Source organism: Leopardus geoffroyi, chromosome A3 (genome assembly GCF_018350155.1).
Source record: "Leopardus geoffroyi isolate Oge1 chromosome A3, O.geoffroyi_Oge1_pat1.0, whole genome shotgun sequence".
In the NCBI taxonomy this organism is placed as follows: Eukaryota; Metazoa; Chordata; class Mammalia; order Carnivora; family Felidae; genus Leopardus; species Leopardus geoffroyi.
Window position 1 is genome coordinate 61,324,243 of NC_059336.1, and position 18,374 is coordinate 61,342,616.

General features: G+C 37.7%; 1 protein-coding gene across 2 annotated transcripts in view; it reads left to right on the top strand.

Annotated features, from left to right (window-relative positions):
• MGAT4A (alpha-1,3-mannosyl-glycoprotein 4-beta-N-acetylglucosaminyltransferase A) overlaps positions 1–18,273 on the top strand; it is a 122,181-nt gene extending 103,908 nt beyond the window's left edge. For both annotated transcript variants that reach the window (XM_045445789.1, XM_045445790.1), the window contains exons 11-16: positions 14–121; positions 245–438; positions 4,859–4,937; positions 5,565–5,631; positions 12,172–12,284; positions 12,392–18,273. In XM_045445789.1, coding sequence (XP_045301745.1) covers positions 14–121; positions 245–438; positions 4,859–4,937; positions 5,565–5,631; positions 12,172–12,284; positions 12,392–12,418 — 588 coding nt within the window. In that variant the 3' untranslated portion in view covers positions 12,419–18,273. The remainder of the gene's footprint in view (positions 1–13; positions 122–244; positions 439–4,858; positions 4,938–5,564; positions 5,632–12,171; positions 12,285–12,391) is intronic.
• Positions 18,274–18,374: the final 101 nt, after the last annotated feature.

An 18,374-nucleotide genomic window follows, 5' to 3' on the forward strand; every position in this document is an offset into this window, starting at 1 on the left:
TATTATTATTTAGAAACATTGTGATAGACAGAAAGCCAATCTACGAATTCGCTTCAGACCTTCCCTTTTCCAACATGTTGGTCTGCATTCTTCTCTATCAGGAAAAATTCAGAAACTCACGGTTGGTGATTTAATTTTATTTTTCTCATGCACATACAGTTTGTTATTTAGGGTACAGTTATTGTTCTTCTTAAGTATAAATAATCTATAAGTTGTTTAATAGCATACATGTCTCTCCTCCTAGGATAAAGATTACATGAAACCATTACTTCTTAAGATCCATGTAAACCCACCTGCAGAGATATCTACTTCTTTGAAGGTGTACCAAGGACATACACTGGAGAAAACTTACATGGGGGAAGATTTCTTCTGGGCTATAACCCCAATAGCTGGAGACTACATCTTATTCAAATTTGATAAGCCAGTCAATGTAGAAAGGTTGGTGACTGTTAAAATCTATTTGGTCTTATAGTTTTGCACGTCTTAAGATGTGTGATTTATGATGGTTTTTTTGTGTGTATAATAGCTGTGAGGAGGTAGTGAGTCTCAAATGTTAGGTTATAAAATATATTTCCTACAATTCAGTAACCAAATGGGTGTGTTGTTTTCAGATATAATATCAGCCTTTAGTGTGTTTATTAATTTCTGTTGGTATTTCTGAACATTTATTTAGTATAGTTTTTTAAAATTACTTTTATGTGGAACTCTCAAAATATAAAGTTAGTTTTCATGTCCTTATTATTGGCTATCCCTTAGGATTTAACTGAGAGCTAGTCAGTTACCTAGCAGTTTGGCTGAAATGATAAGTTTGACAGACTGTGACAATCCCTGGTCAGTGGTTTTACAGATGCTGGATTACTTTTAGACGACCATGGTAACCCTTTTGTGTTTTTCAGAATTTATGTTCATTTTGCAAAATTTAGGACTCTTTTCTCCCTGGTTTTTAATAGTGATGATTCCTTCTACCTCTCCTCAGCTTTGGGTGTGTTCTCTAGATAGTCTATGATACATTTAAATGTAATCCCCTAAAACTAATTCTGTAGTTATGTTACATGTTCTCACATGAGGGCCATCCAGTTTTTAGAACCCGCCAAAAATCATCTAGGATAATTCTATTTAAGGTGGTCAGAAACAGTGCATAGTTATAATGTTATTAATTTTATTTTGTTACTCTAAACTGATTCTAAAGAGGAATTTAAATGTATAAAACTGTATCTGGCAATGGACTATCACTGGGGAAATATTTCCGAGTAATTCTTCGCATTTATGAGCATATAATATTTTTGTCGTTAGTTAATGTTCATTTTCATAGTATATAGTGTGATACTTAGTACTTTGAGGTAGTGTTTACCATACTTAAAAGAGTCATAAATATCTGATGACGTTTTAATATCTAAAATACATATAGAACTTCTATAACTCACCACCAAAAAAATAAACAATTTGATGAAAAAATACACGGAGGATCTGAATAGATATTTTCCTATTATATACAGATGATGTACAGATACCCAGCAGATGCACGTAAAGAAACTCACATCAGTAATCATCAGGGAAATGCAAGTCAAAACAATGGGATATCACCTCATACCAGTTAGAATGGCTAAAAGCAAAATGACAAGAAATAACAAGTGTTGATGAGGATGTGGAGAAAAAGGAACTCTTGTGCACTGTTGGAGGGAGTGCTGACTGGTGCAGCCACTGTGGAAAACAATATGGGGGTTACCCCCAAAATTAAAAATAGAAATACAGTACGATCCAATAATGCCACTGCTGGGTATTTACCCAAAGAAAAGGAAAACGCTAACTCGAAAAGATAAATGCACCCCTCTGTTTGCAGCATTATTTACAATAGCCAAGATATGGAAACAACCCAAGTGTCCATCAGTAGACAAATGAATAAGGAAAATGTGGTGTATATATATACACAAAAGAACATTACGTACCCACATAAAGAATGAGATCTTATTAGTGACAACATGGATGGACCTAGAGGGTTATTATGCTAAGTGAAATAAGTTAGACTGAGAAAAACAAATACCATTTAATTCCACTCATAAGTGGAATCTGAAGGAAACAAACAAAAACCCACAAATAAACAAAAAGAATCAGACCTTTAAATACAGAAAACAAACCAGTTGCCAGAGGAGAGAAGGTGGGGGGATAGGCAAAATGGTGAAGGACAGTAGGAGATACAGGCTTCTAATAATGGAATGAATAAGTCACTGGAATAAAAGGCACAGCATTAGAAATATAGTCTGCGATACTGTAATATTGTGATATGGTGTGGTGACAAGTGGTAGCTACATTTGTGGTGAGCACAGCATAACATAGAGAGGTTGAATCACTATGTTGTACACCGGAAACTAATGTAACATTGTATTTCGACTGTACTCAAAAAATTTTAAAGCAGAGTCATCATAAAATTAGAAACAATTTTCTTTCATCTCGTAAAGAAGAGTAGTCTTAAACCATATCTGTTGGTTTGTTTTTAGCAAATTAAAATAGTGCCAGCAAAGAATCTGCTAAAGAACTCATATGGGACATCACATTTCTTTTATTTTTTTTTTAACGTTTATTTTTGAGAGACAGAGAGCAAGAGAGAGAGAGAGCATGAAGCAGGGCAGGGGCAGAGAGAGAGGGAGACACAGAATCTGAAGCAGGCCCCAGGCTCTGAGCTGTCAGCACGGAGCCCGATGTGGAGCTCAAACCCATGAATCGCGAGATGGTGATCTGGGCCGAAGTCGAACGATTAACCACCTCAGCCACCCAGGTGCCCCTGGAGGTCACATTTCATAACAAATATATTTTCAGTAAACCTCTGTAAAGTAATATTTACTTGCCCCTATTGAGAATACATTTATAGTAAAATGCAATTTTATTTTTAATTTTTAATGTTTATTTTTGAGAGAGAGAGAGAGAGAGAGACAGAGACAGAATGTGAGCTGGGAAGGGGCAGAGAGAGGGAGACACAGAATCTGAAGCAGGCTCCAGGCCCTGAGCTGTCAGCACAGAGCTCAATGCAGGGCTCAAACTCACAAGCCACGAGATCATGACCTGAGCTGAAGTTGGACGCTTAACCTACTGAGCCACCCAGGTGCCCCGATAGTAAAACACAATTCTTTTAAAATCAGAGTACATATGAATTTTCTTGGAGTTCTTGGAGAGACCCACCCTTCCTAGAATAGAGAAAAGGAATCACTTTTCAACTTGCATAATAACTTGTTTGCTGAGAAGGGGAGAAGCAGAAGTTGTATTTGTCAGTACATAAATGAAGTGTTAGGAACAGTATTTTCTGACTATATAACATATGTTTTGATTATGTAAAAATTTTAAAATATGAAAAATGAGAAAAACACAGCCTGAGCACCACCATTGTGACCTTTTGGCACATTTTTTCTTGGTAATTCTGTGCACTTTTTACTTTGAAAACCATCATGATCTGTATATTATTTGTGTCTTATATTTGCAATTATCCTGTCATAAGTGATTCGTAAACATTTTTATGCTTGCACAGTATCCCATTGTGTGGCTGTACCATCATTTACTTCTTCTAATGTTAAACGTTGCAGATGGTATTGAGTTTTTCGCTATAAGCTATCACATAGTGAACACCTCTGAATCAGTCTATCTAAACTGTAAGTTCTGCCCATCCCTCTTTTCTTAGAAGTGGCTTCCCCAGTCCCATATTGTTGTACCTATAGGTGAAATAATGAGTGGCCCATAGCTATAGGAAGCAGCATTCCAAATCAAAGATGCCTTTAAAAAAAAGAGTGTCTCTTATCTGGAAATGTTGGAATTATTTTTTGTTGTAGCTTAGAGGGAGCTAATCTTAGAGGGTGCCCTGCCCTGTGTAACATTTGAAAATCACGTTTCATCACAGGTGATTTTTTGCCCACAAATAACATACTATATCATAGCCAGACTGTAACTGTTCCATGCTGGGTATTTTTAATATGCAAAGCACTTTGTCAGCCTCTCATCAACTCCTTGCTATAGTCATGTGAGCTATGTAGGACTCTCTGCACTGTATAGAGGAAACTCAGGCTCAGAAAGCTAATATAACTTTCTAAAGGTGAAAATTCTATTAAGTGAGAGTCCTAGAATTTGGATCCAGGTCTTTCTGACTCTAAGTATAAACTTGTAACCATTTAACTTAGCTAAACTTAAGTTTTAGATTTAGATTTAGATTTAGATATGCTTTGTATGCCCTGTCTGGTTTTTACCACCCCCCACCCATACTTACATATCCACATTAATTTTCAGGATATCAGAACCTGAGGATATTATTCTCATACCCAGAGAGGATTTTAGATTTATCATAGTCATTATTCAAATGTTTGTTCATACTGATAAGTGGAATTATTCAGATATTTAGAATTGGTTACTTTGCTTACAGGCTACTATTTGTATTGGATAAAGCTAGTCTTTGAACTTACCATGGATCATGGCTGTCCTGGTGAAAGTTTTCTCTGATGCAAGATACAGTAATATTATATAGGCACTGCAACTTTGATTAATCTTCTTGAGAGGTTTATGTATGTAAAGGAGTATAAACAGCAACATAAAACTGTCCTTTAAAAAAAAACCTGTTAAATACATTATTATGCTAAGCAATACACATGACCCTTCTAAAGAAAGGAATTAGCACACCACCGAAATGTTGAGTCTTTAAGTTTTGAAGCTTCCAGCAACTATTCGGAGTACATAATAATGTGCCCTTGCGCCAAGTTCTGGTGCTGTCAGCTTTGTGGTCAGAGTCCTGTTGATAAAGCTTACACAGAGGTAAGAGCATCTTCTTAAATCTTCGTAAAGTCTACTCTGACTCATATTTTTATTTTTATGTTTTTATTTTCAGTTATTTGTTCCATAGTGGCAATCAAGAACATCCAGGAGATATTCTCCTAAACACAACTGTGGAAGTTTTGCCTCTTAAGGTATGCCTATTTTCCCCCTGATTTTTCTTAAGAACTAAGATCAGTAGTAGACTTATCTTGAGGTTATTCTTGATTAGAAGATGAGGGAAAATTTTCATGATTGTAGGACCTCAGTGGCAAGCAACATTAATATATTGTCCTATTTGCCTTATTCATAGAAAGAGCCTTTATTTTGTTTCCTGTTGGAAAATAACTTGGACGTTCCTACCAGGAAAATAAATGAATCATCATTTTACTCTAATGTTTATATTTTGAGTCCCAAAATACCATGTGGTTTTAATGCCTGTTGATTAATACATAAAATTAATTTATCGGTCTTTAAGGAGTGCTTAGATTTCTTTCGAGTTAACACAGTTCCATGTATTTTTAATAAAAAATAGTGCCCTATTAAATTGGTTTAAGTTTAAAATTTATTAAGATTTAAATTTTTTAGCCACTAGTGTATACAAATTCAGATAGTTAGAAGAATACTTGTATTGTTAGGCTTTTTAAAGTTCAAGACTCATGACATTTTCCCTTTTTTTAAAGATAACTGTGCCACAAATGCCACTTTTCTATTAAGCTAAATTAGCTCTGTTTTAAATAGAAGTAATCATTTGTAAAATTAATGTTTTTGTTCTGTTTTAGAGTGAAGGTTTGGAAATAAGCAAAGAAACCAAAGACAAACGATTAGAAGATGGTTATTTCAGAATAGGTAATACCTCCTACTTTAAACTGGTAAATTGTTTTTGACTTGTCTGGACTTAATCCTAAAGTAATTTTAAACTCTTGTCAGATGTTAAGCAGCTTTAGGGTTACAATTACCAACGTCCTCCAAGTTGTATTCTCATGTTTTAGTACATACTTTTATTATCTTGACCCACCCAGAGTTTCCGATCAAAGGTTCATTTGCTGGTTCCTCTTTCTTTGTCCACCCGCTATTTCATTGTTGATTCTCACTGATAATCTGTCTTCTGCTGCCTTCTGCTGCCTTCCACAGTCTCTTACTGGGTGACCTTCGCCATTTACAGGGTCTCAGCAACATCCACGTGCCAGAATCTATGCCTTTAGCCTCTTGCTTCCCTCCTGAACATTAGGTCTGTATTGAGATGCTTTTGGACCTGGCCACCTGGAGGTCATACAGGTGTCTACTCTGAGCATCTGTAATGTGGTCATTTCTTTTAGTCAGAGAGAACCAGGGAAAGAGAGCTAATAAGAGCCTTGCTGGGTGGGAACAATCCACAAAGACTGGCCCTACATAGGGGCCTGGATTTAATTGGATCAGAGTGTACAGCAATTTATACTTGAAGGCGTTGTTGAAAACTAAACAGTCAGCTGACAGTTAGTGGAAACCTGATGGCTGAGGGTGGGGTAGGGTGGATGGTATGGCATCATGCTAAGGGCAGTCTTGTGAAAGAAACCCAAGTTGTGAGGAGAAGAGCCTTTTTAGAGAAACACTGGAAGGAAGGAATGGACCACAGTCAGGGTGCAGCAGGAGTATGGCCACAGGGAGCCTGACCTTGGAAGTCCTGCCCAGTGCCAGAGTTTGGGAATTCTAGGCAGTCTTCAGTAATTTCCTCCTTCACTTTCCCCTTTGTTTATTTCTTTTAATGCTGACCTATCAGACCACCGGGTTAAGGACAAAAGTTAAATTTGTTGTCTGGAAAGATAATACACGCACATGTTTTAAAAAGCATAAACTTAAGTCTCCCTCCCTCTTCTTTTCCCTCCTACCCAGTACTTCCCAAAGGCAATTCTTATGATGATTTGTGTCCTTCCAGAAGTACTCTGTTCATAAATAAAAGTAGGAATATTTTCTTCAAAAACACACAGTAGCACACAAATAACATACATACTCTATGATCTTTGTTCGGCATCTTTTCACTGACTGAAGTACATATGTACATATGGAAGATGAACATTCTAAAAAGTTGTACTATTTCAGGTGCACAGAAGATACAAATAGTAATTGAGTGAATATATGTATATCTGGTTTAAGATTTGCCAATTCAGTTGTTCTTCCCTAATAACGTCTTTTCCCTTTCCACCAAGGGTAACTACTGTCATAAATTTGGTGGTTACCATTTGCATATACATTTCTAGTACATATGTAGGATATATTCCTGAACAGTGCACAGTGTTATTTTGCTTGTTCTTAAATCTGAGATAAATGATATCATTCTGTAGCCTGCAGTTTTCTCTCACCATCATGAGATTCATCCATGTGGGTGTGTGTATCTACGGCTCATTCATTTTCACTGCTGTGCAAATTTTCATGGATGGATATATCACTGTTCTCTTGTTTGGTTATAATGTTTGTTTCCATTTTCTTTCTTTTTTCTTTCTTTTGCTGTTATAAACAATGCTGGTTTGAACTCTTCTGCACATGTAGGGAGTTTCTCTACATTGGGAATGCAAGTAGGTCTTTAGCTGCATTATCTTCAGTTTTACTTTATTCTTTGTATTCTTTCTTCACTCTTTTAATTGGCTGCCTAGTATTCCCTTGTATTAGCATATCTTTTTTTTTAATTTTTTTTTTTCAACGTTTATTTATTTTTGGGACAGAGAGAGACAGAGCATGAACGGGGGAGGGGCAGAGAGAGAGGGAGACACAGAATCGGAAACAGGCTCCAGGCTCTGAGCCATCAGCCCAGAGCCCGACGTGGGGCTCGAACTCACGGACCGCGAGATCGTGACCTGGCTGAAGTCGGACGCTTAACCGACTACGCCACCCAGGCGCCCCTGTATTAGCATATCTTAATTGATATGGCCAGTCACCTAGCGACGAATGGTTGTTTGCAGTTTTTGCTGTGATACATATATTCTTTTTGGACATGCGAGAGTATATCTGCAGGATAAAATTGTGGGGTCAAAGTGTTTGAATGAGACCAGTTATATCGTTAGGTAATTATTTTTCTAATTGAGCTCATCAGATGACAGTATGATGTCTCATTAACTGTTGTGAGTTTCAAATTATTTTTCAGCCCTAAACCCCCTGCCTAACTTAATAATTCAATAATACTTTCTTGTAGCATTGCTCCCTACCCCAGTCCAGCCCCAATATGTGTACATACTTTTATGAAATAGTGTATTAATAACTTTTTAATAAACACATTACTTTGTAAGTTGATACATTTAATATTTCTTGTACATATGAATGCATGTCTTCTCTAGTATGGTTTTCACTTTAAACGTATCTGATCTTACTAAGAGCCTAATCATTATATCGTAAAACTCTAGAATAGACTGCTGAATAATGAGTAAATGATAGCCCATGGGCCACATCAGGCCCACTTCCTGTTTTTCCCCCCCACTTCCTGTTTTTGAATGGACCATGAGCTTAGAATGATTAACATTTTTTAATTTTTATTTTTAAATGATTTGAAAAAATGAATTATATATTGTGGCATGTAAAACTTATAAAAATTTAAATTTCAGTGTCCATAAATAAAATTTTATTGGAACACATCCATGCTTATTTATTTACATATTGTCTGTGTGCTTTCTTTAAAAATATTTTTAATGTTTATTTATTTTGAGAGAGAGAGAAAGAGACAGCACAAGCAGGGGAGGGGCAGAGAGTGAGGAGAGACAGATTCTCAAGCAGGCTCCACGATGTCAGCACAGAGCCTGACACACGGGGCTCAGTCTCACAATGGTGAGAACATGACCTGAGCCAAAATCAGCAATCAGATGCTTAACTGACTGAGCCACTCAGGCGCCCCTGTCTATGTGCTTTTGTGCTGCAACAGCAGAGGTGAGCAAGTAGTTCCAATAGTGATTGAGGTGGTGCACTGATTGCTTCCACTTGACTCTCAGTGCACTAAAATAGCAGTGATACATTCATAATTTGACAGTTTCTCTGTCAAATGTAATGTTTATTTTTGAGAGAGTGAATGTGAGCCAGGGAAGGGGCAGAGAGAGAGAGGGAGACACAGAATCCAAAGCAGGCTCCAGGCTCTGAGCTATCAGCACAGAGCCCGATGTGGGTCTCGAATTCATGAACCATGAGACCATGACCTGAGCCAAAGTTGGATGCTTAACTGACTGAGCCACCCAGGCGCCCCATAATTTGACAGTTTCAAGTGCCCCACGCACCCACACACCACCATAGTGTGACATTTTTAAAAAAATGACCAGTACTTATCCATCATGTCAAAACAATAAAAGTGGACTTTGAATGTCAGTGCTTTTTAACAGTGTGAAATGTAATTATTTCACAAAATCAGTTGACAGATTGTTGTGGTTATTAGGCAGTGATGCAATAGCTGTGCTAGAGAATACATTACTGTTCTAAGAACTCATAATATTCCCAACTCACAGGAATACAATGTTCAGAAAATTAGAATATTTTATTACAGCATAATTTCTTCACAAAAATAAAAAATTCAGATGAGGATATAACCAAAGTGAGTTTCAGAATGGCTTGTGTGTTAGCCAAGTAAAATCAGTTACCAATAGTGAGTTAAATCCTATTTAATTGAAGTAGCCAAAGATACGTGTGTAGATCAATTAACCTTATTTAAGACCATTGAGGGGCACCTGGGTGTCTCAGTTGGTTAAGCATCTGACTTTAGCTCAGGTCATGATCTCATGGTTTGTGGGTTCGAGCCCCGTGTCGGGCTCTGTGCTGACAGCTCAGAGCCTGGAACCTGCCTCAGATTCTGTGTCTCCCTGTCTCTCTGCTCCTCCCCGGCTCACTCCCTCTTTCTCTCCCTCTCTCTCTCTCAAAAATAAATAAACGTTAAAAAAATTTTTTTTAAGACCATCGAGCTTTCAGCAACAATTATGTGAAGAATTGAAGACATTGAGAATGGTATTAGTCAAAAAACAAAGCAAATTATTTCCTTGGGTCTTGATGAGTTGATATTAACTGGTACTGTCCAGTTGTTATTTGGAGTCAATGCCAAACTTGAAGTGACTAAAGAATTGGCCTCTGAAAAGTCTGCATGGCACCAAGTATAGGCAAGAATATTTTCAAACGAGCTGAGAAAACACAAATTGAGTGCAACCTGAAGTGGAATCTGCCAGGATGTGTTATAATGAACAGTGGTAAAAATATGTATGGAAAAGAAAGCTTAGTTGGGTAAATTTACGAAGCCTGTGAAAATGTAGGGTGTTTAAAGCCTATGGTTATTTATTTTACTATTCATCAGGTATTTTACAGGAAGTAATTGGATTTGCCACATATCATTTTTTTTAAAGTTTATTTATTTTGAGAGAGAGAGCAGGGGAGGGGCGGGGGTGGGGGGGAGAATTCCAAGCAGGCTTCATGCCGTCAGTGCAGAGCCCAGCCCAGGGTTCAAACCCACGAACCATGGGATCATGACTTGAATTGAAACCAAGAGCCAGATGCTTAACCGACTGAGCCACCCAGGTGTGCCTGTATCATTATTTTATTGAACCAGCAGCATCAGCAGTGAACACCATTCACTCTCTTGGACTTTACCATAATCAGTTCTGTGAACTTGTGTCAGAAATAGGAACTGAATAGCATGACTTGTTGTACCATATAGGAGTTCTGGGGCTTAGCACTGATCACATTTATTGTGAAAAAAGAAACCTTTTTTTTTTTTTTTTTTAACCTCAACAACAAGATTGAAATTTTTCCCAGTGGCAAGAACTGCCCTCAACCACTATTCTCTCTTTGAAAATTAGTGTTTCCTGCAGGCTTGATAACGTTTCTTAATTCAACCTAAAATTATAAGACCAAATAGTACATGCAAAAAAGCCTTATGTTTCAGTCAAATCACTGATGACAGTTGTTATTTGAACTATAAGTAATATCAAACTAATCAAGGAGCTTCCACCTAACTTTTGCTTGGAAGTGACTCATCTGCAATGTAGTGACACATACAAGGCAAATATCAAGGAGAAGAACCTAATGGAATTCCATAAATACCTTCCAAGTGATGAATACGCTCCATTAAAATCACGTACTTATGGACTGGTGTCAGTATTTCGCAGTATGTAGGCTGTGTGAAAGGAAATATCTAAGATAAAATACATAAAATCTCATCATAGACCCACTTTAAGAGATGAACATTTGCAGTCGATTTTGATGAGGATAACTTTGAATCCCAGATAACTAAAATGTTAACCCTTGCAAAAGGAATTATGATCTCCTTAGTACACCTGCATTAGCAAAAGACAAAAGAACTCAGTGGTAGTTCTTATAATATGAATTTCATCAATAAAAACTTTGTGGAACTTTTTCTCTATATAAGTACCAACCTAATATCTTCAGTTTTCCTCCTGGCCCACAAAGCCCCAAATATTTACTATCTGCCCTTTATTATTTTTCCCCCTAATGTTTGTTTATTTTGAGAGAGAGTTGTGTGCACAAGCCAGAGAGGAGAGACAGAGAGAGTGAGAGAGAATCCCAAGCAGGCTCCATGCTGTCAGCACAGAGCCTGGCATGGGCCTCGATCCCACAAATTGTGAGATCATGACCTGAGCTGAAATCAAGAATCAGATGCTTAACCAACTGAGCCATCCAGGCGCCCCTGTCTGCCCTTTATAATAAGAAAAGGGTTGCCAGTTCCTGGCTTAGAGAAATGTGGCCAAGAACACACCATTTTTCTGTCACTTTTTCAACAGCTTTTTGTTGTTTGAAGAATATTCCTCATAGCAAGAAAAAGTAGGTAAAGAGCATATTAACCTTTTTATAGAACTTCTTGGTCCTATCCCTAAAGAGAGCTTTTTTAGCTTGTCATAATGGATTTTTCTACTAGAACTGCCTAGAGGAGGTATCACTTGTTAATTCTTCTAAGTGTGACCTTGGAAAGAATACACAAAGATTGAACCCCTGCTCTAAGTCCACCTATTGTATGTATGTCTTAAAAGCATTGAAATTTGTTATTCTAACGTAACCCTCAGAGGGGTCAGACTGAGTGATGGTATAGGGTATACTTCCTTATTCATAGGGTGAGGTTTGGTGAAGTCGCATTTTGTTAAAAACCTGCACGTTAAAACATTTTTGATGCAAGAACAAATAAATATATACCTTCTAATTTGCAATAGGAGAAAAGCAGAGCTCTGCCTGTTTTAATAGGTTGCTTCTAATGAAAGCTTACACTACTTCATGAAAAATTTGAAAGTTGAATAAAATAGAAAGAAGGGGAAAAAATTCACCCAGGCCCTGTGTAAAGACATCCACTGAAAATATTTTGTTTTTCTTTCCTGCTTTAAGTCAGTGATGTCCTATGTGTGCTTGTTTCAGTCTACCCAACGTATGTTGATTTTTATTTTGAAGGAAAATTTGAGAATGGTGTTGCTGAAGGAATGGTGGATCCCAGTCTAAACCCCATTTCAGCCTTTCGACTTTCAGTCATTCAGAATTCTGCTGTTTGGGCCATTCTTAACGAGGTAAGACAATATGATAAATCAGTGAAACAGATTGTACTTTCTTTTTTACCACATTTTGATTTCATGTATAAGGCCTTTATTGTATTTCTCATTATTTTGTATTTCAGATTCATATTAAAAAAGTCACCAACTGATCATCCGCTAAGAAACCAGTTCATTTTTTTCCTGTGAATTTGTTAATTAAAGATAGTTAAGCATGTATCTTTTTTTTTTTTTTTACTTGAACACTACCTCTTGTGAAATCTACTGTAGATAAGATGATTGTCATTTCCACTTGGAAAGTGAACCTCCCATGGGTAATTGCATTCATTCGAACCTAAGCTGTCCTCCAATTTTAACTTGACTCAAACATTTTACAGTTACGACAGCCTGTTAATATGACTTGTACTATTTTGGTATTATACTAATACATAAGAGTTGTACATATTGTTACATTCCTTAAATTTGAGAAAAATTAATGTTAAATACATTTTATGAAGGGGGTACTTTTGAAGTTCATTTATTTTACTATTATAGACCCTCTTTTATAGATTATCAGGGATTATATATATATAAATATATAAATATACATAAAAATGTTATGGAGTTAATTTATTAGAAACATTTAAGAAGTACATATTTTTGTGCAGTAAATTTTTGAATCAATACTTTTTTTGGAAAGTTACCTTGCTTTTTTAAGTTCTTTCTATATTTTTCTTTGGAAATGCAAACATTACAAATTAATGCCATTTTTCAAATGCACTGCCATTTAAGAATGATTCTAGATTGATTTCCTAACTGAAGTACTTTTATAATCGCAGTGATTCTGAACAAAATATTTTCAAAGGCATTTGTCATTCCTTAAAGCCAAGATTTTAAAGACCAATGTCCTTCTTGAGGGTTATTTTACTATACTGTTTATGGTGTAAAAAATCAGTCTGATAAATTTTAACGTGCAGGGGTCATGCATTCAACCCAAATTATCATGGACTGAACTCATTACATTCCCTCTGATATGTAAGATGACAGACCTTTTTTCTCTTTTAATCTTTGTCTTTACTCCATGAGTTAGATGCATTATCTCTTGTTGATCCTTTTGTATCTGCACCCATTTTATGAGTTCTGACAAAATGTTTTCTAGGTAATGTTATTGTATGAGTCAAAATCACTTAATTTTAAAGAAAAATAAAATTGTAATATTGGTTTTTAGGGAGAGGTATTGTAGCAGTTGTATGTTTTTCCAAAGTGGTTTATTCTGTTGCGTTATAAACTTCTAAGTAAATTTATATCTGAAGAGTATTTATTACTCTTAAACATGTAATTCCAAATGTTATTACTACTGTAAACAAAAATACTATCAGCCTTAGCAGTCAGTGATCTTTACAAAAGTATTTTATTTTTAAAAAGTTATGAATTATCAGCATCAGTTCCCAACCAGTCTGGTGTGCCTCAGGCAGGGTGCCAGGTGGGTTACAGATGTGCAGAGACTGATCCCCCGAACTCGCAGACTAGCCAGTGGCTGGAGGTTCCACCTGGCTGCCTCTCGCCTAGAGGAGCTTCGTGTGGTTAGTGAGGATCCTGCAGCAAGAGCTTCCAGACAGCCTTGTTGTCTGTACAGTGCGGCGGGTTAAAGTTGTTGGAAAACACTGAAAGGGTAGTTACTTCCATTACTCACATCTGAATCGTCGTTAGTCACTTTTCTTGATTAAAGAGGTACACTTCGCCAATAATCTTTATGTCAAAGTCTGGTTAAAAATCTTGATTGGGTTTTTAAAATTTACTCTCCGTTTTCTTTAATTTACTTTTTATTTTGTATTTCCCTGGCCGGATCCTTCCTTGCAGGCAGATTTCATTTTAAAAACTAACCTTTTGTTACAAAATTTTGGCAGCTGCTTCACATACTAAATGACTGTTGTGACAACTAAGTGTCCGGGGGGAAATTCTGGAGGTGGGTTGAGACGTCCTCGTGTTTCCCTGCTTCCACAGTAGCCCACTCTGATTTTAGAGAGAAAGCCGTGCTCTGAAAATCTAAGGAGGTGACAGTTATCACAGCTTGTCACCATTTGGTAGGGCGTCTGTCTTTAGACTGACGAGCCTTACTAGCCAGCATTTCCCTGTTTCATGCTTAGTCTCCTCTCCCAGGCTTAGCTCATCGCTCCCCCCCTCACCCCCATTCCCAAGAATAGTTTGAACCAATTCTTACCCACCGTTAAGAAACTGTCTTGTGTGTTCCTCCCCATGAATTGTTTCCAGTGCCTACTAGCGCCTGGGACAGTGCCTGGCACGTGGGAGGTGCCCAGTCCCGGTCACCCACACTCCTCTTTCTTTTTAACTCCCTTTACCCACGTTCCTTGCCACCCTCTTACACACTCGGCTGTCGAGTTTCTGATTGTTCACAGGGCATGTGTTTGTGTGTGTACGTGTGTGCGCACACATTCTCCAACTGACCAGGCTTCAAGCTCCTGGGGACAAGTCTGTGACTCATCCTTTGCGTCTGTCCTCTGATGCAGCAGGTGCTCGGGTCGTCTCATTGTTAGTCTCTCCCTTCCCCCACTTCCTCCCTAGAAGGTTAGAAACAGCCATGCTTTCCTCAAGCAAGACATCATAGTGGTAGCCCTGAAGAGTAGTTGGGACAGAGCCTTCAAGGAGGTGAAGAGTACCTGAGACTGAGGGAAGGAGGTGCTTAGCCTTGAGAGGACACGGAGCCACTTTTATGAGAACAGTGAGTGGGGAATGCGTCCAGTGGTGGGACTAATTATTAACATAAAGAGAGAAATCAAACATGGTTTGCATCTGGTGTGTAAACATAAACACATCAACTGTTAAGACTCTAGAGCTGCGCTGTCCGGTATACAGTCGTATACAGGCACATGGTAGCTATTTAAATTTAAATTAATAAAACCTCAGCTCCTCAGTCACACTAGCTACAGTTCAATGCTTGTTAGACACACGTGGCTAGTGGCCCCTGCAATGGACAGCACAGACCTAGAGCCTTCCCTCATTGCAGAAAGTTCTGTTGGACAGTGCCATGTCAGGAGTGCTATTATGAACACTTCAGAAACCACAGTAAACCATGTCTGCTAAAAGCAGACATGCAGAATATATCACCGTGCAGATGATGGGTATGGTAGGTGAGAAGGTCGAGGACTGTTCCTAGGATTCTAAGATCTAAGATTTCGCAGTTCTCGAAGTCTCCCGCGTTCTGTACGGCACACACAGTGCTGCACTGTGTAGTCAAAAAACGGTGGTTTCAGGCAGTGGGATTGAAAAGCTTTGGAAAAAGTGAATGCATATGGATTATTTAGCAGCCAGTCTGTAGACACGTACGTGTATATTAATTCAACCACCTGAGAGGTCTTCAAAAAAGGTATGGCTTCTCAGATTAGTAGTTGTACCAGCAAGGGATTAGAAGATGTCATTATTTTTAAAAAGCTTCAGCAACATTCTGAAGGCTTCTTTAAATTGGTCATCGTAATGAAAAGGTTGTCTCCTAACAGTACTGTCCTCAAAGACAAGTTTGGTTATGTGGAAACAGCATGTTGGGAGCGATTGGTAATAGCCGTGTGTATTTGTAGTAGCCGGAAGTCTGCACGTGACCCTCAGGTACCTATAGGAGATTCTCCCCCTTTGTGTGTGGGTGGAACCCATGAATACCATCCATAACTATGTTATACAGCAAAAGGGAGATTATCTGGGGACAGCTTACCTAATCATGTGAGCCCCTTAAAAGCAGTGTTTTCTCAGGCTGGTAGCAGAAGTCAGAGATTGACAGCAAGAGAACTCAAGGCACACGAGAAGAAATGCAGATGCCCGGAAGGAGCTGACAGAGGCCTCAGCCAACAGCCCAGGGAGTGGGTACTCCGGCTCTACAGCCACAGGAACTCAGTTAACCAACAACCTGAATGAGCCTGCAACTACAATCCCCTCCAGCAGAGGAGAACCCGGCCCACCACCACCTTGATTCCAGCCTTGTGAGACCCACTGCCGAGAATGCCAATCAAGCCCACCCTGACTTCTGGCCTGCAGACTGTGAGATAATAAATAGGTATGGTCTTCAGCTTCTGAATTCGTGATTTGTTACACAGTAGAAAATGAATATAATATTGAAAAGAGATGACAAGTCTTCATACGTGATTGCCTGTAGTTAAGTTGGATATTTCTCGATAACCACAGGGGTCAAGTCTTACACTAGCAAACCTTTACCTGGGCATCCTTTGGAGTTTCTCTCCCAGAGAATCTCAAGTAGTCCTGACTGGAAGGTTGTCGCCAAAAACATCTTAGCAGTGTATCTTAGCAGTGTTTTGTAAAGAAACTGCTAGAATGGTATTGTGCTCGTACTAGAACCAGGATCCAGTGTATATAGAATCTTTTTCCTGGAAGAGGTGTTATTTTGTGCTGGTTTAGTCTGCTCTGATCCTGTCAGTACACTATTTAAGAATGATGAACAGTGGCATTTTAAATATTAGGAGAGAGAAAAACTTCTGCCTTTATGTAAGAGATCAGATAATCTACTCCGTACTGAAGAACTTAATTTTTTTTAAACCCACTTGTTTATTGTCTGAGCACAGATCAAATTCTGTAGGTGTCAACCAAATTTTTATACTTTGCAAATATTTTCCAAAATACCTCTCTGCTTCCAAGCCATTAATTGCTGGTGAAGCTTGTTTTCATTTTGTACATTAATTTTTGTGCTTATTTTTACTATATTGCCATACCCTTAATAGAAGAAAAGCAGAGCTAAAGGGAAGAAAATGAGATGCTGAGACTGTCAGAAGGTGAGAAATTGGAGTCATAATCATCTTAAGTGTTCTAAGGGAACTCAAATAGCCCAGCTCTTTCTTTTATAGAAAAAGAAACTTTTCCAAGCTATGTAGCATTACTTACAGTGTGTGAAATTTAGTTTGATAGCTGTACAATTTTAATAATCTTGATATATGCCATAACTAGTATGCTTAGTTTACTTCTTTAATGCATGTGAACATAACAATGCTGAAAAGACTACTACCACAGTATTAAAAAAAAAAAAAGGATGTTATATATATCCCTGTCATCAGTACCTATATATAAACTCTTCTTGCCTAAAACACTCCACCTTTTTGGGAACTAACTAGATCATTTTCAAGGAAACAAAAAGGAAAGAGCTGGCACTCCCGCGCGTGTGTGTGCGCGTGCATGTTGAGAATTTAAAAGACGTTGTTTAGGAAAATAAGCTGGGAATTGAATGGAAAGCACTCTGTGCAAAGTATCCTTCCCAGTGTTGTTCACACTGCAGTAAAAATGTTAATAGTGGTGCTAAACTTGTTCTCCAAATAAGCATTGTTTGTTGTGGGGAATTTTTAATGGTATCTTGGACATTAGGAAGGCTACTTTATATATCTCTTGCTCCTCGTTGTTTTCTGATTAATTAGCAAATCCCCCTGGAGTAAAAGTTTGGTATTTTAGTTTGATTAGCATTCCATTATTTGAAATGTTCAGTGTTTGCTGGAAATATGGTGAAAATACCTTTTGAAGACACATTCTTTGAGCCTTAAAAATGGCTGATACCGACAGTACTGTAAGATGCACTGCCAGCAGATTTGATACTTTTCATTTCAGTACAGTGATGTTTTCTAAGAAAGATTTAGAAATCAGTTGATTAAACATAACAATTATGTTTCATTTATGGAATGAAAAACTAATGTGTTTCTGAGAACGCCGGTAAGGTTATGGCTGTTTCTGGAAGCACCTGTTAGAGAAGGTGCCTGAGGAATTGCTTTTCCAGGTTGTACCAGATTTTTGTTTTCTCCTTTAATGTACATATTTTCCTTAAAATGTTTTCATTAGATGAATGGGTAATATCTGTAGTAATATTTTAGGTACCTGTTAGATTTTTCAAGGAAGATTATTTATTTTCAAATTTGCTGCTATAATTGAAAACCTAATAACTGGTCCTGTTGACTGTGCCTTTCATCACTGTTTCTCTGTGCCACGACCGTTCATGTGTATTTGAAATAAAGAAGTTTAAGAAGAAGCCATGTTGAATTCAAGAGTTCTTCTAATAAAAATAGACAAAACTTTTAATGAGTAGCAAATTTTATCATTAGTTTTAACATTGATTATTTATTTTTAGTT